Consider the following 15,965-nt stretch of genomic DNA (forward strand, 5'->3'; position numbering starts at 1 on the left):
TGTATATTTTCCATTATAGTTAGGACTTATTTTCTGTTTGGGAAACCTTTGCTTACCCCCATATCATTAAGATAGTCTCATGTGTGTTCTTCTAGAAGCTTCATTATTTTACCTTTCACATTTTGATCAACAACCCACCTGGAATTTGTTTTTGTGCACAGGGTGACATAAGGATCAACATTAATTTTTTCCATGTGAACATTGACACATCACCATTTATGGAAAAAGCTATCCTTTCTCCACTGTAGTTTCACCTTTTTCATAAATGAAGTGACTGTGTATGTGTGGATCTGTGTCTGAACCTTCTATTCTGTTCCATTGCTCTATTTACTTGTGCCAATATCACATTCTTTTAATTGTAGCTTTAATGAGTTTTGTTGTTTGATAGTGTAAGTCTTCCAGATCTGTTCTACTTTTTCATAATGTCTTACTATTTCCTCAGCATCTCCATATGAATTTCTCAGAAGCTCCAAACTAGAAGCTTGTCAGTTTATAGACACGCACACACATACACACACACACACACACACACACACACACAAAAGGAATTCTGATTGCTATTGCATTGGATCTATAGAACAGTTTGGAGATGATTAACTTACAATATTGAATTATTCAATCATGACCATGATACATCTGTCCATTTACTTAAGTTGGATTTAATTTCTCTCAATAAAGTTTTTGAGTTTTCTGTGTAGAGTTTTTATAAACTTTTCATTGTATTTATTCCTAGGTATTTCATGCTTAAAAATATTTTATTGTAAAATAAAACACAGATTCAGACAAAAGACAAATTTATAGCTTAATGGTACTATGAGACAAACACCTTTGTAGTTGCTGCCAAGGTTAAGAAGTAAAACTTTGCCTTAAGTCCCTTCATGTGTCCTGATCCAGTCATAACTTCCTCTATCCTTCACTTAGTAGTAATTTTCCTGACTTTTATAATATAATTTACTACCCCTTAAATTTCTTTATAAATTTATAACTTGAGTTTGCCTCCATAGACAGCATGGTTTAGTTTTGCCCAGTTTTAATAATGACTTTCGAGTCTCTCATATTCTATAAATCAGCCTTCATCCCTTTATTGCCCTTTAATTTGTCTGTCAAAGAATGCAGGCCATTTGGCCTGTAGGTTTTCCACAATAGGGATTGTGCTAAATACGTATTCATGGTGTGATTCAACATGTTCCACTTTCCTCTGTATTTCCTGAAAAATAGAAACTAGATCCAGAGGCTTGATTAATCCTTGGGAAGTACTATGAACGGTGGCATATTATTTCATCAAGAAGCATTCAATGTCTGCTTATCTCTCTTTTTGTGATGTTAACAACCATTGATCCATTAACTTATTAAGGATTGCAAAATTGTGACATTCTAATTTGATCATTTCTTTTTTATTTATTGACTGCAATACTTCTATGAAGACAGCCATCAGCTCACCTGCAGTTTGGTTGCACAGTGCTGCAGTTTGCAGTGGGAAGACAAGGCAGAAGCTTGGTTCTTGCATGTCCCCACCCCTCACCTTTTAAACCAGTTTTCATTATAATGAATTTGTTCCTAATTATCCTCATAAATTGACCTCTTTTGGGTATCCATAGAAAACCTATGGATTTAAACGTATCTGATGGGGTTCAATTCATTGCATGTATCCTTATTGAAGCTCAGCCTGTCCCATTGTCCACTGACAGCCTCTCCACATCTGGGTACTGAGTCCTTTTGAAATAAATGATCCTAGTAGTCTTTGATAACTTCCTTTCTCTTTGGTCTCACAAGATTTTCCAAGTTTGTCTCACACAGCTGCTCCACAGACCTGAAATCAACCATTTCAAGACCATGATCTGGCCCTATGGATGCTTTTTGCTCCTGGATTAGTGGTTATTTCTAGGTCTATTCAATAGGCAGAGATAGAAAATATATACAGTTAAAATACCTTATTAATTCATATGATTTATAATTCCAATTCCAATTCAGAACTATGGAGTTTTTAGGTAACCTTTTCCATATAACTCTCTGTTCCTTTTCTTCCATCCTGATAAACCTAGTCTTCAAATTCACAGGGGATATTGTAAGTAGAATATTGCATAATTGCTTGTGTATCTTACACCACATTATTCACAAAACAGACTCAGAATAGCAATTCTAATATTATATTCAATAAACTGAATGTTCATTGGTTCTAATTCTATAAGTAACTATACATTTAATGCCCCAAACCAGGGCTTATCTTGATTGTCTCTAGTAATTTTGGTTGTGTGATGCTTATTCCTCAATAGATTCCTTCAGAAGGGTTCATGGGGCCAATATATCCTGAGTTCTTGCATGTTGATGACAGCTGTCTTGTCCCTTTTACAGTTAAAAGCCAGTTTAGGGGGATTAAAATTACCAGTTCACATTTTTATGATGTTCAAAAATTTCTCTAGACTTCATCTTGGTGATGTTCCTCTGGCTTGATATTCTCAGCTATGTGATATACTCTTTCAATATGCAGTTTCTATTATTATTACTATTGTTATTTTGGAAAAGTTTCTTGAATTATACTGTCAGTATTCTGTTTTTTGGTTTTGATTTTGTTCTTTAGGGACTCCTATCATTTGCATATTTTATTTTTAAAAAATATCCAATATTTGTAACTTTCTCTTGAATCATTTTTAACTATCTCTTTTTGTTAGTTTAAAAATTTTAGAATATTCCATAATCTTTATCTATTTTTTGTAAGTCATCATCTGTTGTGTTTATTTACTCATATGTTTCTCCTGGTTTAGACTTCTTTTCTAAATGATTTTTTTGCTCATTCTAATTCATCCCTGAGATCTGTTTTATGTTTGAACATGAAATCAACTTTGCATTACTAAAATAAAAGCAATGTGTTTGTGATGTATTATTTTTTCACATACCATAGACATAGTTCGTACTTTAGAATTTTTGCATGCCTGTTCAGAATAGAGACTGGCTTGTGATCCTATTCTTGAGATAGTCTTTTCAGCGTTGGGGTGAAGCTTAGGCTGGCTTCATAAAAAGATTTGAACAGTATTATTTTTTCATTTCTGTTTCTTGGAAGATTTTTACATAACATTGCTATAAATTCTTCCCTAACTATTTGGAAGAATCTACCAGGAAAGCAGTTATCCCTGGATATCATTTTTTGGAAAAGTTTTTAATTATTCAAAAAATTTTTTTGAATAAATATAGGATTATTAGATATTCCTTTATTCCTTGGGTCAGGTTACATTTTTGTTAAGAATTTGTAATTTTGGATGGATTTTCAAATTGATAAAATTTATCATAATTTTAACAGCTTTATTATAATTCACATACCATAATTTTACCTATTTAATATATATGCCATTCAGTTGTTTTTAGTATATTCACAAAGATGTGCAAGCATCACCACAATCCAAATTAAGAAGATTTTTATCCCCCACCAAAGAAACGCATTACATATTAGTAGTCATTCTCCATTCTCCCCAACCTTCTCAGCATAAGCAACCACCAATCTACTTTGTCTCTACATACTTGCCTATTCTGGGCATGTAGTATAAATGGAATCATACAGTTTGTGATCTTTTGTGAGTGGCTTCTTTTATTTTGCACAATGCTTTCATGGTTCATCCATGTTGTACCATGTATCAATATTTTATTTCCTATTATGATTGAATAATATTTCATTGACAAATTTGTTTTAGTTCATATTGTTCATTTTATTTTATTTTTTTATTTCAGAATATAATGGGGGCACAAATGTATTGGTTACATGGATTACTTTTGTACTGCTTGAGCCAAAGTTACAAGCATGCCCATCACCCAGATAGTGTATATTGTACCTGTTAGGTATGATTTCACCCATCCCCACCTTCTCTATCCCATCTGCATGATTTCCATTGAGTTTTACTTTTTTCTGTGCATATGAGTGCTGATTGATTAGTTCCAGTTTAATAGTGTTTGTTTTTCCATTCTTGTGATACTTCTCTTAGGAGGATGGTCTGGAGTTGCATCCAGATTATTGCAAAAGGTATTAATTCATTTTTTATGGCTGAGTAGTACTCCATGGTGTAATATACCACATTTTATGAATCCATTCATGAATTGATGGGCACTTGAGTTGATTCCACATCTTTGCAATTTTGTTTGCATTTTTAGAACTATTTATTTATTTCAGAATATTACAGGGGTACAAACACTTTGGTTACATAAACTGCCTTTGCACCACCTGAGTCAGAGCTACAAGCATGCCCATCCCCCAGACAGCATGCACCGCACCCATTAGGTGTACATTTAGCCATCTCTTCCTTCCCCCTCCCACCTGCCCGACACCTGATGAATGTTATTTCCATAGGTGTGCTTAAGTGTTGATCAATCAGTACCAATTTAATGATGCGTACATGTGGTGCTTTTTCCCCCATTCTTGTGATAATTCACTTAGAAGAATGGGGTCCAGCTTTATCCAGGATAATACAAGAGGTAGTTCACCATTTTTTATGGCTGAATAGTACTCCATGATATATGTATACCACATTTTATCAATCTACTCATATATTGATGGGTACTTGGGTTGTTGTTTCCACATCTTTGCAATTGTGAATTGTGTTGCTACAAACATTCAAGTGCAGATGTCTTTTTTATAGAATGTCTTTTTTTTCCTTTGGGTAAATACGCAGTAGTGGAATGGCTAGATCAAAAGGTAGGTCTACCTTTAGTTCTTTGAGGAATCTCCATACTATATCCCATAGAGGTTGCACTAGTTTGCACTCCCACCAACAGTGTATAAGTGTTCCTTTATCTCTGCATCCATGCCAGTATCTATTGTTTTGAGTCTTTTTGATAAAAGACATTCTCACCTGGGTTAGGTGATAACTCATTGTGGTTTTGATTTGCATTTGTCTGATGATTAGTTGACACTGAGCATTTTTTCATGTTTATTGGGCATTAGTCTACCTTCTTTTGAAAAGCTTCTGTTCATGTCTTTGTCTGCTTTTTAATGGGGTTGTATGATGATTTTTTCTTGCTAAATTGCTCGAGTTTTTTTTTTTTTTTTTTTTGCGGATTCTGGTTATCACCCCTTTATTAGATGTATAGCATGCAAATATTTTCTCCCATTCTGTAGGTTGTCTATTTGCTCTATTGATTGTTTCCTTGGCTGTGCAGAAGCTTTTTAATTTAATCTAGTCCCATTTATTTATTTTCATTGATACTTTGATTGCCATTGGGGTCTTCTTCATAAATTTTTTGCCTAGGCCAATATCTAGAAGAGTTTTTTTCAACATTTTCTTCTGGAATTCTTATGGTTTAATGTCTTAGATTTAAGTTTAATATCCGTCTTGAATTAATTTTTGTGAGCCTGAATATCCAAAGCAATCTTAAGCAAAAGAATAAATCTGGAGGCGTCACTTTACCAGACTTTAAACTACACTAAAAAGCTATAGTAACCAAATCAGCATGGTAGTGGCACAAAAATAGAGACATAGACCAATGCAACAGAACAGAGAACCCAGATATAAAACCATCCACATATTGCCATCTGATCTTTGAGAATTAGACAGCAATATACACTGGAGAAAACAATCCCTATTCAATAAATGGTGCTGAGAAAATTGGATAGCAGAAGACTGAAACAGGATCCATATCTCTCACCACTTGCAAAATTTTGGTTGGTTTCCATTGTTAGAGAGCTGGTGTTCCCTTTTGGGGGTGAATTTTTGCTCTGATTCTTCATACTTCTGGAGTTATTTCACTGATTCCTTCTCATCTGCAGCAGCTGTTGCTTCTTATTTTTTGATTTATTTTGTTTAAATAGAGTTTTTTCCTCTCACCTCATTCATATGGGTGTATTTGTAGCATATGTTGGGTGAGAACCTTTGGCTTTGCTTGTGGGTACTTTGAAGGAGTCTAGGTTCTGGATGGATGCCTTGCTTATAGATATCCTTGGTGTGGTGGTTTTCTCAGTTGCTAGTTGTTTGTAGACTGTAGGAATGATAAGCTATGTCAGTGGGCAGATTCCCTACCTCTCTTTGATGAGGGAGGAAGAAGGTCTTTGAAATCCTTTCTCTTTCCCCAGCCCTGTAGTCTTCTTAACAGTGTGACTTGTAATGTCATGCCCAGTTTAATCTCTGAGGCAGTAGGTGATACTTGTGGTTGAAAATCCACCACACCCTATATAATTGAGTCAGTAAATTCTGTAAAGGGAGTGCAAATTGGGCTTGTGTGGTTGGGCTCACCTCTTGCGTTTCATGAACGTGATTCAGCTACCATGGGCTCTGGGAACTGATGCCCCACATTGAACTCTGAGTGAGATGTGCAGAACAGACCTCAAATGGACCCAAAGTATGGAGCAAAACCAGCCATCTGGAGGTCTAAAACAGAGTCACTACATCTAACCCATAGATATAAAAAAAAAAAAAAATTCTTGTCATTTATGTCATTGAGTTTTGAAGTGGTTTGTTCCACAGCATTATTGCTGCAAGAACTAACAAATACAACATCCTCCAAATCATTATACAGGTATTACCACTGTGCCTACATGTGAAGCAACTGTGTACTCAGAAATTTGAGAATTCTTGAACTCTTGGTAGCTCCCCAACACATTTCAAATGGTTAAAGTTGCCCCAAATAAATTTGGTAATGCACTATTAAAACATCTTCCTAAACTTTTATTAAATATCATGCAAAGTTATTTCTGTTGAATTTCTCCTGGTATAAAATGCTTTTTATGAATCTAAGAGAACGAAAAATTGTAAAGGAACATCTTTGTGGATAACAGTTATTCACAAGCGGAAATTACAATCAAAATGGGCATTTCACTCTGTGTACAGCCCTGGTGCACCCAGGGCCTCCAAATGCCAAATGAACAAAGCCACTCAATAAATATTGGATCTTGCTCTCTCCACTTGAAAGGGAGAACAAGCTGTCCTAAAATGAGGAAGGGATGCTCCTAACAGCTACTTGCAACTCTCTGTGAGCTCGGGCATTGTGTTGCTATGAAGCAGCACATTGTCTAAACATAGCTCTAAACTACAGAACCTTGAAAGTAGAAAAAGAAAACCAGAGAACACCTTCTCACAGACATTCATTCATTCACCAAATATTTGCTGATTAGATTGACCCTGTATAAAATACTTGCTGCACAGAACATAGAGGTCTCAGTTCTCAGGGAGTGTAGATTCCAGAGGAGGAGATAAGATACAGACATTTCATGGTAGTTTCAAATGTGTCCTATTAAACCAGTAGCAAGTTCAGAGAAGAAAAGGGAACCACATCTTGCTTGGATTCACAGTGAAGTTTTCCCGAAGAAGGCTGCATATGGTAGTGACCAGAAGAATTTATAGTATTTTAATAGGGAGAGTTGGAAGGGCAAAGATGTAGAGACAATTAGACCTATGAGATACAAAGGCTGGAAAGTCAGATTATGGAGGGTTTTTGGTGTTAATATTAACAGTTTGGGATATATTCTGTTGGCAATGGGTATCATGGGAAGTTTGGGAACAGAGCAATGGCATAATCAAAGAACCTTGGGTGAGGTAATAAGGATTGTAGGGAGAATCTGAATATAGGAAGACATGCTATTTTCTGGAGCAATAAGTATAATCCAGGTGTAAAAGAATAAATGGTGAAATTGAAGTAATGGCAATGCAAATAGAAGGAGAAAAAGAATATGAGAGATGCTATAAAGCTGTGGTCCCCAACCCTGGGCCTCAGAGAGCAGTACCAGTCAGTGGCCTGTGAGGAACTGGGCCGCACGGCAGGAGGTGAGCAGCGGGTGAGCAAGCAAAGCTTCATCTGTATTTACAGCTGCTCCCAATCGATCACATCATCGAATAAGCTCCGCTTCCTATCAGATCAGCTGGGGCGTTAGATTCTCATAGGAGCGTGACCCCTACTGTAAATTGCGCATGCTCATGTGAGGGATCTAGGTTGCGTTCTCCTTATGAAAATCTAATGCCTGATGATCTGAGGTGGAGCTGAGGTGGTGATGCTAGCGCTGAGGCTGCAAATACAGATTATCATTAGCCGAGAGGTTTGATTGCACAGAGACCGTAATAAATCAATTATTGATTGCTTGCAGACTCATATCAAAACCGTATCAGTGAGTGGCAAGTGACAATTAAGCTCTATTTAGTGGCAGGCTTTATAGTGGCAAGTGAACATCTTACTTCAATTGTAAAGCTGCATCTTTCCCTGGTCCATGGAAAAACTGTTTCCCATGAAATTGGTCCCTGCTGCCAAAAACGTTGGGGACTGCTGCTATAAAGGCTAAATTGTCAGGTCTTGGAAACTGGTTGGATACATTTATTCATTTATTTAATAAACATTTTAAGGAATTATACTGGTTGGTGGGAATGCATAAGTAAGCAAAACAGACATGATCCCTTCCTCATAGACCACATGGTAAACGTTTATCTTAAAATGAATGTGAACTATGATGAAGGCTATGAACGATAGTTACATGGTGTTATATGAGAGCTCACAGTGGGAAATTTGATGAGTCAGGGAGGAAGGGAATGCTTCCTGGACAAAGTGACACATAAACTGAGATGAGAAGGATGATTAGGTGTTAATTAGGTGCAGATTAAAGGGAAGGACATTTCATGCAGGCAGGACAGCATTGACAGTGATCCACTGTAAGTCTACATGCCTGAAAGGAGGCCATTGTGGGCTGGACTGCTAAGAATGAAAGGGGCTGGAGCATAAGACATGGCTGCAGAGACCATACTCTGTCCAGGGGATGCAGCACCCTGTAGACTAGTGCAACTCAAAGTGCCAGTGCACAATGAGAGAAGGATCATATGCTAGAATGTAACTCAACACATTGCTTCTTTCTTTTTTTCTTTATTTATTTTAGGGATGGGGTCTTACTCTGTCTCCCAGGCTGGAGTACAGTGGCCTGATCACAGCTCACTACAACCTCAAATTCCTGGGCTTGATCAATCCTCCCACCTCAGCCTCCCAAGTAGCTGGGACTACAGATGTGTGCCACCACATCTGGCTGATTTTTTAAATTTTTTTTGTAGAGACAGGATCTTCCTATGTTGCCCAGGCTGGTCTTGAACTCCTGGTCTCAAACAATCTTCGTGCCTCAGCCTTCCAAAGAGCTGGGATTATAGGTGTGAGCCATGGCACCCGGCCCACATTGCTTCTTTCATCAAGAAAGTCTTGTTTAGGCTGGACGTGGTGGCTCACACCTGTAATCAGCACTCAGGGAGGCTGAGGTGGGAGGATCGCTTGAGCTCAGGAGTTCAAGACCAGCCTGAGCAACAGCAAGACCCTGTATCTACTAAAAATAGAAAAAATTAGCCAGGCATGGTGGTGTGTGCCTGTAGTCCCAGCTACTTGGGAGGCTGAGGCAGGAAGATCACTTGAGCCCAGGAGCTTGAGTTTGCAGTGAGCTATGATGATGCCACTGCACTCTAGCTAGGGTGACACAGCAAGACTTTGTCTAAAAAAAAAAAAAAAGTCTGTTCAGAAAAAAATGCCTGCTGATCTAAATAGTACATTTAGTGCAGATGTGATTGCCATTCTGAAGTGAACTCCTTATCTTATGAGAACAGTAAGTTCTCAACCAGCAGCCAGTCTGTGGACTCCACACTGAATAGAGCACCATTGTGACTTTTGTCTTTATCCTGAAAGCAATGAGAAGTTACAGAAGGATTTGAAGAAGAGGTGGTGGTGGCTGCATTATGGAGCACAGATCGGAAGGCAACTAGAATTAGAAGAAAGAAGACAAGGATGTGTGTGTTCCAAATGTTGTTTTCCTGGTGAAATTAGGTGTCCTTTTCAGGTGAGAGAAAGGGGCATAAAACAGAGTGCAGTGGCAACATGAAGAGTGGAGGAGATTTGGAACAGCCAATAAGAATAGCCATAGGGAGGGGAATGGGAATTTCAGTTAAAATAAGATAGCTTATATTGTTGACCAGGTTGACATTGCTCAGTGACTGGACCCAATGAAACACACTGCTCTGGAAGCAAGTACAGAGAGGATGAATGTTAGGGATGAGCAGATAACATTAGCATTGTGGTTCAGCGGCAAGGTAAGTTGGCTAGGAAATCTGGGTATAATGTTATTTGGATTGACTGGGAGTAAAGTACAGTGAATAAGAGGTTAAATCATACTATTTAACTGTATTCTAGTCAAACAGTCACTCACTGGACACCCTGAAGAAGGAGTCCCATCTGTTATACTATTCAGTAGCATGTCCCTCCTAAGTCATGTACTTGCAGGAAGCCAAGGCATTTTGTCTTGGCCAAGGGTGAGCCTGGCTTGTCAGAGGACCCCAGAGGTGCTACAGAGGCAATTTTCATTCACAGTGTTCACAGAAGCATGTTGGTGAACCCACCAGATGCTGAAAGGAGAACCGAAGCCATTATTAAGCCATAATTTAACTGAAGCAAAGAAGAGATTATCAGGGAAGGCTTAAAAGAAATCTTGCCACACTGAAAATAAGTAAGCTCAGGAAAAATAAATGTTAAGTTAATTTGTTAAATTATTACTTAATATGATGAAGTCTTTCCTGAGCTGCATTCATAGACAGTGGCCACAAGGTGCTGGTGATATTTGTAGGGAGAATAGAATGTTCCAGTAGCCATTATTCAGCACTTCCTCTGTACCAATACTGTGCTAGGTATAGAGAATATAAATGAATGAGACATAATCCTTGCCTTCAAAGGGCTTACAGATTATGGAAGGAAAACCATCTAAAAAGATGCTTACAATTGGATGCACTAAGGGATGTCAGAGCATAGAGCAGTAAGGCACTAAACAAGTAGTGGAGGAGAGATGAAGATTAGGGGGAAAAGGCCTCCCAGGGAAGGTGCTCACAAACCAAGGCTGGGAAAAAAATTGAAGTTGGCCCATGAAGTAAAGGTACTCCAAAGCATGTGTAAAAGCCCAGGCAGGAACAACAGAACATCAGGAACTTCAAGCAGTTCCATGTGCCTAGAGAAGACATACAAGGAGGAATGTAGCAAGAAATAAGACAAGAGAGGTAGTCAAATTATGATGCAGCCTGTATTTTAAGCTAAGGAATACAGAACTGATCCTGAGGGCAACAAGAAGTCTTTGGCTTTCCAGGAGCCAATTTGATGTATGGAGAAAATTATCTTTGTTAGGAATCATCTGCCTGGAGGGGGAAGTTTAGCCTGAGCAGAAAATAAGATCGCCCAGAGACATTATGAAATGTCTGAAAGGGTGGAAGCTGGGGATGGAAACCTGAAGGATGCAGCATTTGGAATAGGTAAGCAAAAGAAGCCAAGAGTGAGGCTGAGAAGAAGGAATTAGAGAGGTTAAAAAAAAAAAAAATCAGGTGGCTTCATGGAAAACAGGGAGGAAGGAACTTTAAGAAGGTAATGGACAACTACATTAAATGATGCTGGAGACTAAAACAATGAATATAGCAACAAATAAATCGTACTGAAAATTAGAAACAATTTAAATCTCCATTAACAGAAAAATAGACAAATTGTTGTATATTCCTACATGGAAATCCTACACAACAGGGAAAACAAATGAACTAGAACTCTGCATGTCAACATGAATGAACCTAGCAAAGGTAACAAATTAAAGTAGCAGAAGAAGAAAACGTAATAGAATTATGTGCTGTTTACTTACATATGTAGCAGAAATATAAAGACATACATTGCAATGATGAATACTAAGTTCAGAAGAGCAGTTTATCTCCAGGTCAGGTGTGATTGGGAGGGTGGTTACACAGGGTTCCTCAACAGAAATGGTGTGATTTCATTTCTTTAGCTAGTTTGTGGATGTACGAGTGCTTATCATAATTTGCACACGTTGCACGTAAAAGTCATTGTTGACCATAACTAGGGAATTTTAGTGGAGCTACAGCGAGCGTGTGTGTTGGTAGCAAGTTAAGGATTCCAGAATGTAGTGGGTGTAAGAGGAATGCTGTAAAGACAATGTCTAAGGTTTCACCAGAGGATTATCATTGTTCTAGACACTGGATACAATACAGGTTCTGAGGCCAATTCTGAGTTCTTCCACTTAGCTGTATGTTACTTAACTTCTCTGTTCCTCAGTTTCCCCTTTTGTAAAGTGGAATACAATAGCATATTCCTTGTGGAGATGTTAAGAAAATGAAATGAATACATACTCACAGTGCTGAAAATAAGGCCTAGGACACAAAGTACTAGTTATCAGGGAGTTAGCAAACATCATCATCAGTACAATACAAAGTGATTCATAGCAAACACAATAAAGTCCTGAATTTATACAACACTCTACAATTTGCCAACAACTGTGCGAGGTATGTAGAAACTACAGAAACTAAGAGTTATTTGTAGAAATTAACACAGACATAAAAGATTTCATGGACAGAGGAAGTTCACTCAGTCGTTCATACATCCCTTATTGAGTGTAGTCTCTGTCCTGGGCACTATAAGCACAGACACGTTCCTTAGAAATTTAGACTATTTTTTAAGAAATGCGTGGTCACATCCACATCTCACTTTTATTCGGATCGATCAGTAAACCCTTTCACAAACCCTGAAATCTGTCGTACCACCATCTTTGGGCCCCGCCCACACTCCCGGCCCACGCCCCGCCCACACTCCCGGCCCACGCCCCGCCCCCGGAGGCGGGGCCTGCGTGCCGGCGCACAGCGAGCGTGCTGGCGTCTGCGCGCACCGCCCCGCCGGCTCCCGCCCGCCGACTTGAACCGCGGCGGCTCCTGCAGAGAACTGTGAGGCGGGCGCCAACGGCCGGAGCCGCGGGGCGGGAGGCAGCGCGGGAGCGCGACGTTGAGGGGCGGCCTAGTCTGGGGCCCGTGGCTTGCGTCTTCTGGCCGAGCCGCCGCTCCTGCACACCGTGTGGGGCCGCCGCCGCCGCCGCCGCCTGGCTGTGGGTGCTGGAGCGGCCGGGCGGCGACCCGGGGCTCTGGTGCGGGCGACGTCTCCGCGGCGGGCATCCCCCGAGGCCGCCCTCTGGCCATGATCGACTCGGTGAAGCTGCGCCGCGACAGCGCGGGGGACTTCTTCTCGCACTACGAGTACCTGTGCGCGCTGCAGGACGCGGTGCCGCTGCCCGCCGTGCGCGCCTGCCTGCGGGAGGGCGTGCTGGACTTCAACGCCGACCGCCTCCGCGCCGTGGACTGGGCGCCCCTGCTCAGCACCCTCAAGATGAATAAAGACCTGCCCTTGATCTCTATCAAGAGCTTCTTCCAGCCGTGGCTTGGGGAAACAGGTTTGTGGTTCCCGCTACCGGTGCCTCTCGGTCGGCGCGACCAAGTGGGTGTTTAGACAGGTCCAAGGGGGAGCCGGGGCCCTAACTGGTGTCCAGTGCCGGGGCATGTGTGTGGTAGACCGGCCATGCGGCTTGGGACACTTACCAGCTGGGGGACCCTGGGTGAGTCACTCACGGTCGCTGGGCCTCAGTGTTCTCAACCCTAACATGGGCTTCCTAACAGGACCCGCGTTACACGGTGATTGCAAAGGTTCTCCGAGTTACTGATGCTTGTGGTGCCCTTAGCACAGTTTGGGACGTCATTAAACATTCGACAGATGTCACCTATTTTATTGAATAACTTTTTTTTCTAATAGAGAATTAAGCAGTTAGGAAATTAATACATCCTAGCCTTTGTCTTCGTTTTTTACATGTGTCTGTAAGAATTTTGTAGGGTGCTTCACAAATATAAGCCATTTACAGATGTAAGGTGGTATAATTAGGGATCCAAACCCTCTGATTATTCGGAAAACATATTAGGTAAATCATGACATGACAGAATAATGGTATTCCTTCTAGCACTTGGCGTAGCATTTTGTGCATAAGAGAGACACCTCCCTGTAGAAGCTAGCCAGATAATCAGAGGGAGCAGTTTGTGCAAAAGTCTTGGGAATAGGAGAGAGTATGGCAAGCTGAGGCACAGGACTGGAATTTAGGGTTTGAGAAAGAGCAGAGAGAGTTGAGGCTGGAAACCTGATGGGGGACAAATAGGAAAGGTCCTTGTTTGTCTTGTCAAGGAGTTTGATGTTTATCCTGAAGGTTGGAAACCACTGAAGGATGGTGAGACGGACTTTCCACAGGAGCTCACTCTGACCTCCATGTGGAGAGCAAATTAAAATGAGAAGGATGAATTGTTGTAATCTAATGCTCCAGAATAAGATATGGAAAGGAAGGGCTGGATTTCAGACATCTAAGAAAATGGATGAGGCCTGGTGACCCCATCCATTCTCCCAGTTAGACCAGGGAAGGCAGCATCTTTCCATGAGACCCAACAGAGCTGGAAAGGATTGGGGGTGGGAAGAGGATCATAGTTCATGATTATTGTTTTAAGTGGTGCCTATGGGGCATCCACATGTGTCTGCTAGGCAGGTATGGGCCCAAGATGTACAGATCTGGGCTTTGTGGGAGGACAGGTGTTTCAAGGCATGGAAGAGACCTAGGTTGCCCACAAAGAAGATCCAGGAAATTGTTAAGTCTTAAAGATGTTTTTTAAATGGATAGTCTTGAATGTATTTATAAGCTGAGGGAAAGTAGCCATCTGAGAGAGAGGGTGTGAAGATCTAGGAGAGGAAATAATTGTTGATTTATTTAAGGAAGGAAAAAAAAAAACCTGACCACTTGTCATGTGCCTGGCCCTTTTCTAGGCTCTGGGGTTAGCAGCATCTATCTCTTTTGTGAGGACAGTTCAGCACATCCCCTGCTGAAGAGAAGTCAGATTATTCTCTGCATCTTATTGAGGTGTAGGAGCCGTTCTGTACTTCTGAAGGGCCTTTACTTAACCAAAGTCACGACAAAAACCAAAATAAAGATGGGAGGAACCTTGGAGTCAAGGCTAGGGTACTTGATCTTGCCTAGTATTTTGCACTGAATGTAAGAAAAATGTATTACAGACCATTTCTCTTCAGATACTCTTCACTGAACCTTCTTTATCTCTTGCATCCAGTAGGTCTAGGTTGTAGGTTTAACCTCTTAGATATTGTTTTGCCTGGACCGTTGCAGAAGCTCCTAGCTGGTTTTGCTGCCCCTGAACTAGGTTTTTCTCAATTCATTTGCCTACTTTGGTTCAAATGATCTTTCTGAAATGAAAAGATATGCTTAAAGTGACATGCCCACCTGGGACCAGTGTGTGTTGGTTGCACAACTTGTGCTCTGCACAGAGCCGCTGATATCCGAGCTGTGCACTGTCAAGCCTCATGGGTTAGTTGGCCCTGAGGAAGGGGTGTGTTTTCTAATCATTCCCTTTATTTGGCCCTGCAGCAGTGAGGCACAGTTTTCTAAACTGCCAGGGGCATCCTTAATGTGTCAGTGGTAGCCCTGGTCCTCATCACCTGTGGCATAAAAGCCAACTCTCTCCCAGGCTTGCTTCACCCTCCCAATTTTAATTTCTGACTCTTTTCCTGCTACTCCTCTGGGCTTTAGTCATCTCCACCTGCAGTATTTACAGTGCACTGCAGGTGTCAGGCTTGGCTACCGTTGTACATGCTGCTCCCTCTATGGTTAATGCATCACCCACTCTGCTCCCATGTAGTCATTCTCATCTTTCTAGATTGAACTTCAGGGTATCTTGAAGCCATCCCTTAGGTGCAACTTCTTTGCTTCCAGAAGAACCTCTCTATATATAGTTTGTGCATATCTCATGGGGGTTGAGTTTACATGTATCCCTCCTTAAGAGGACTGTGTCTTAACACAGAGCAGAAGCTTTTTAATGATAAACTCTATGGTTGAAATCACTAATTTTACCATAACTTTGCTTTAGGTTCTGACATAAATAAAGTTTACAGAAGTCGTGTTCCTGCAATAAGATTCAAAGATGTGACCTTCCAGTTATGTAAAGCTCTTAAAGGCTGCTTAAGTATATCAAGTGTGCTAAGGAACCTGGAGCTAAATGGACTAGTTCTGAGAGAGAGAGATTTAACTGTTTTAACAAAGGTAAGCTTTCTGCAACATGGCCTGAAAACATTTGATAGTTACTTTTGGAGGAAAACAACTCAATAAATTTTTAACTTTTTCCCCTCATTAA

At 40.5% G+C, this 15,965-nt stretch overlaps 1 protein-coding gene across 3 annotated transcripts in view; it reads left to right on the forward strand.

Annotated features, from left to right (window-relative positions):
* The first annotated feature begins 12,656 nt into the window (after positions 1-12,656).
* The window catches only part of CEP78 (centrosomal protein 78), a 35,789-nt gene continuing 32,480 nt past the window's right edge, over positions 12,657-15,965 (forward strand). For 2 of the 3 annotated variants that reach the window (XM_045562699.1, XM_045562700.1), the window contains exons 1-2: positions 12,657-13,186; positions 15,702-15,874. In XM_045562699.1, coding sequence (XP_045418655.1) covers positions 12,934-13,186; positions 15,702-15,874 — 426 coding nt within the window. In that variant the 5' untranslated portion in view covers positions 12,657-12,933. The remainder of the gene's footprint in view (positions 13,187-15,701; positions 15,875-15,965) is intronic. The other variant, XM_045562702.1, reaches the window with a different exon arrangement.

The sequence above is a fragment of the Lemur catta genome, chromosome 10 (genome assembly GCF_020740605.2).
Source record: "Lemur catta isolate mLemCat1 chromosome 10, mLemCat1.pri, whole genome shotgun sequence".
NCBI classification, from domain to species: domain Eukaryota; kingdom Metazoa; phylum Chordata; class Mammalia; order Primates; family Lemuridae; genus Lemur; species Lemur catta.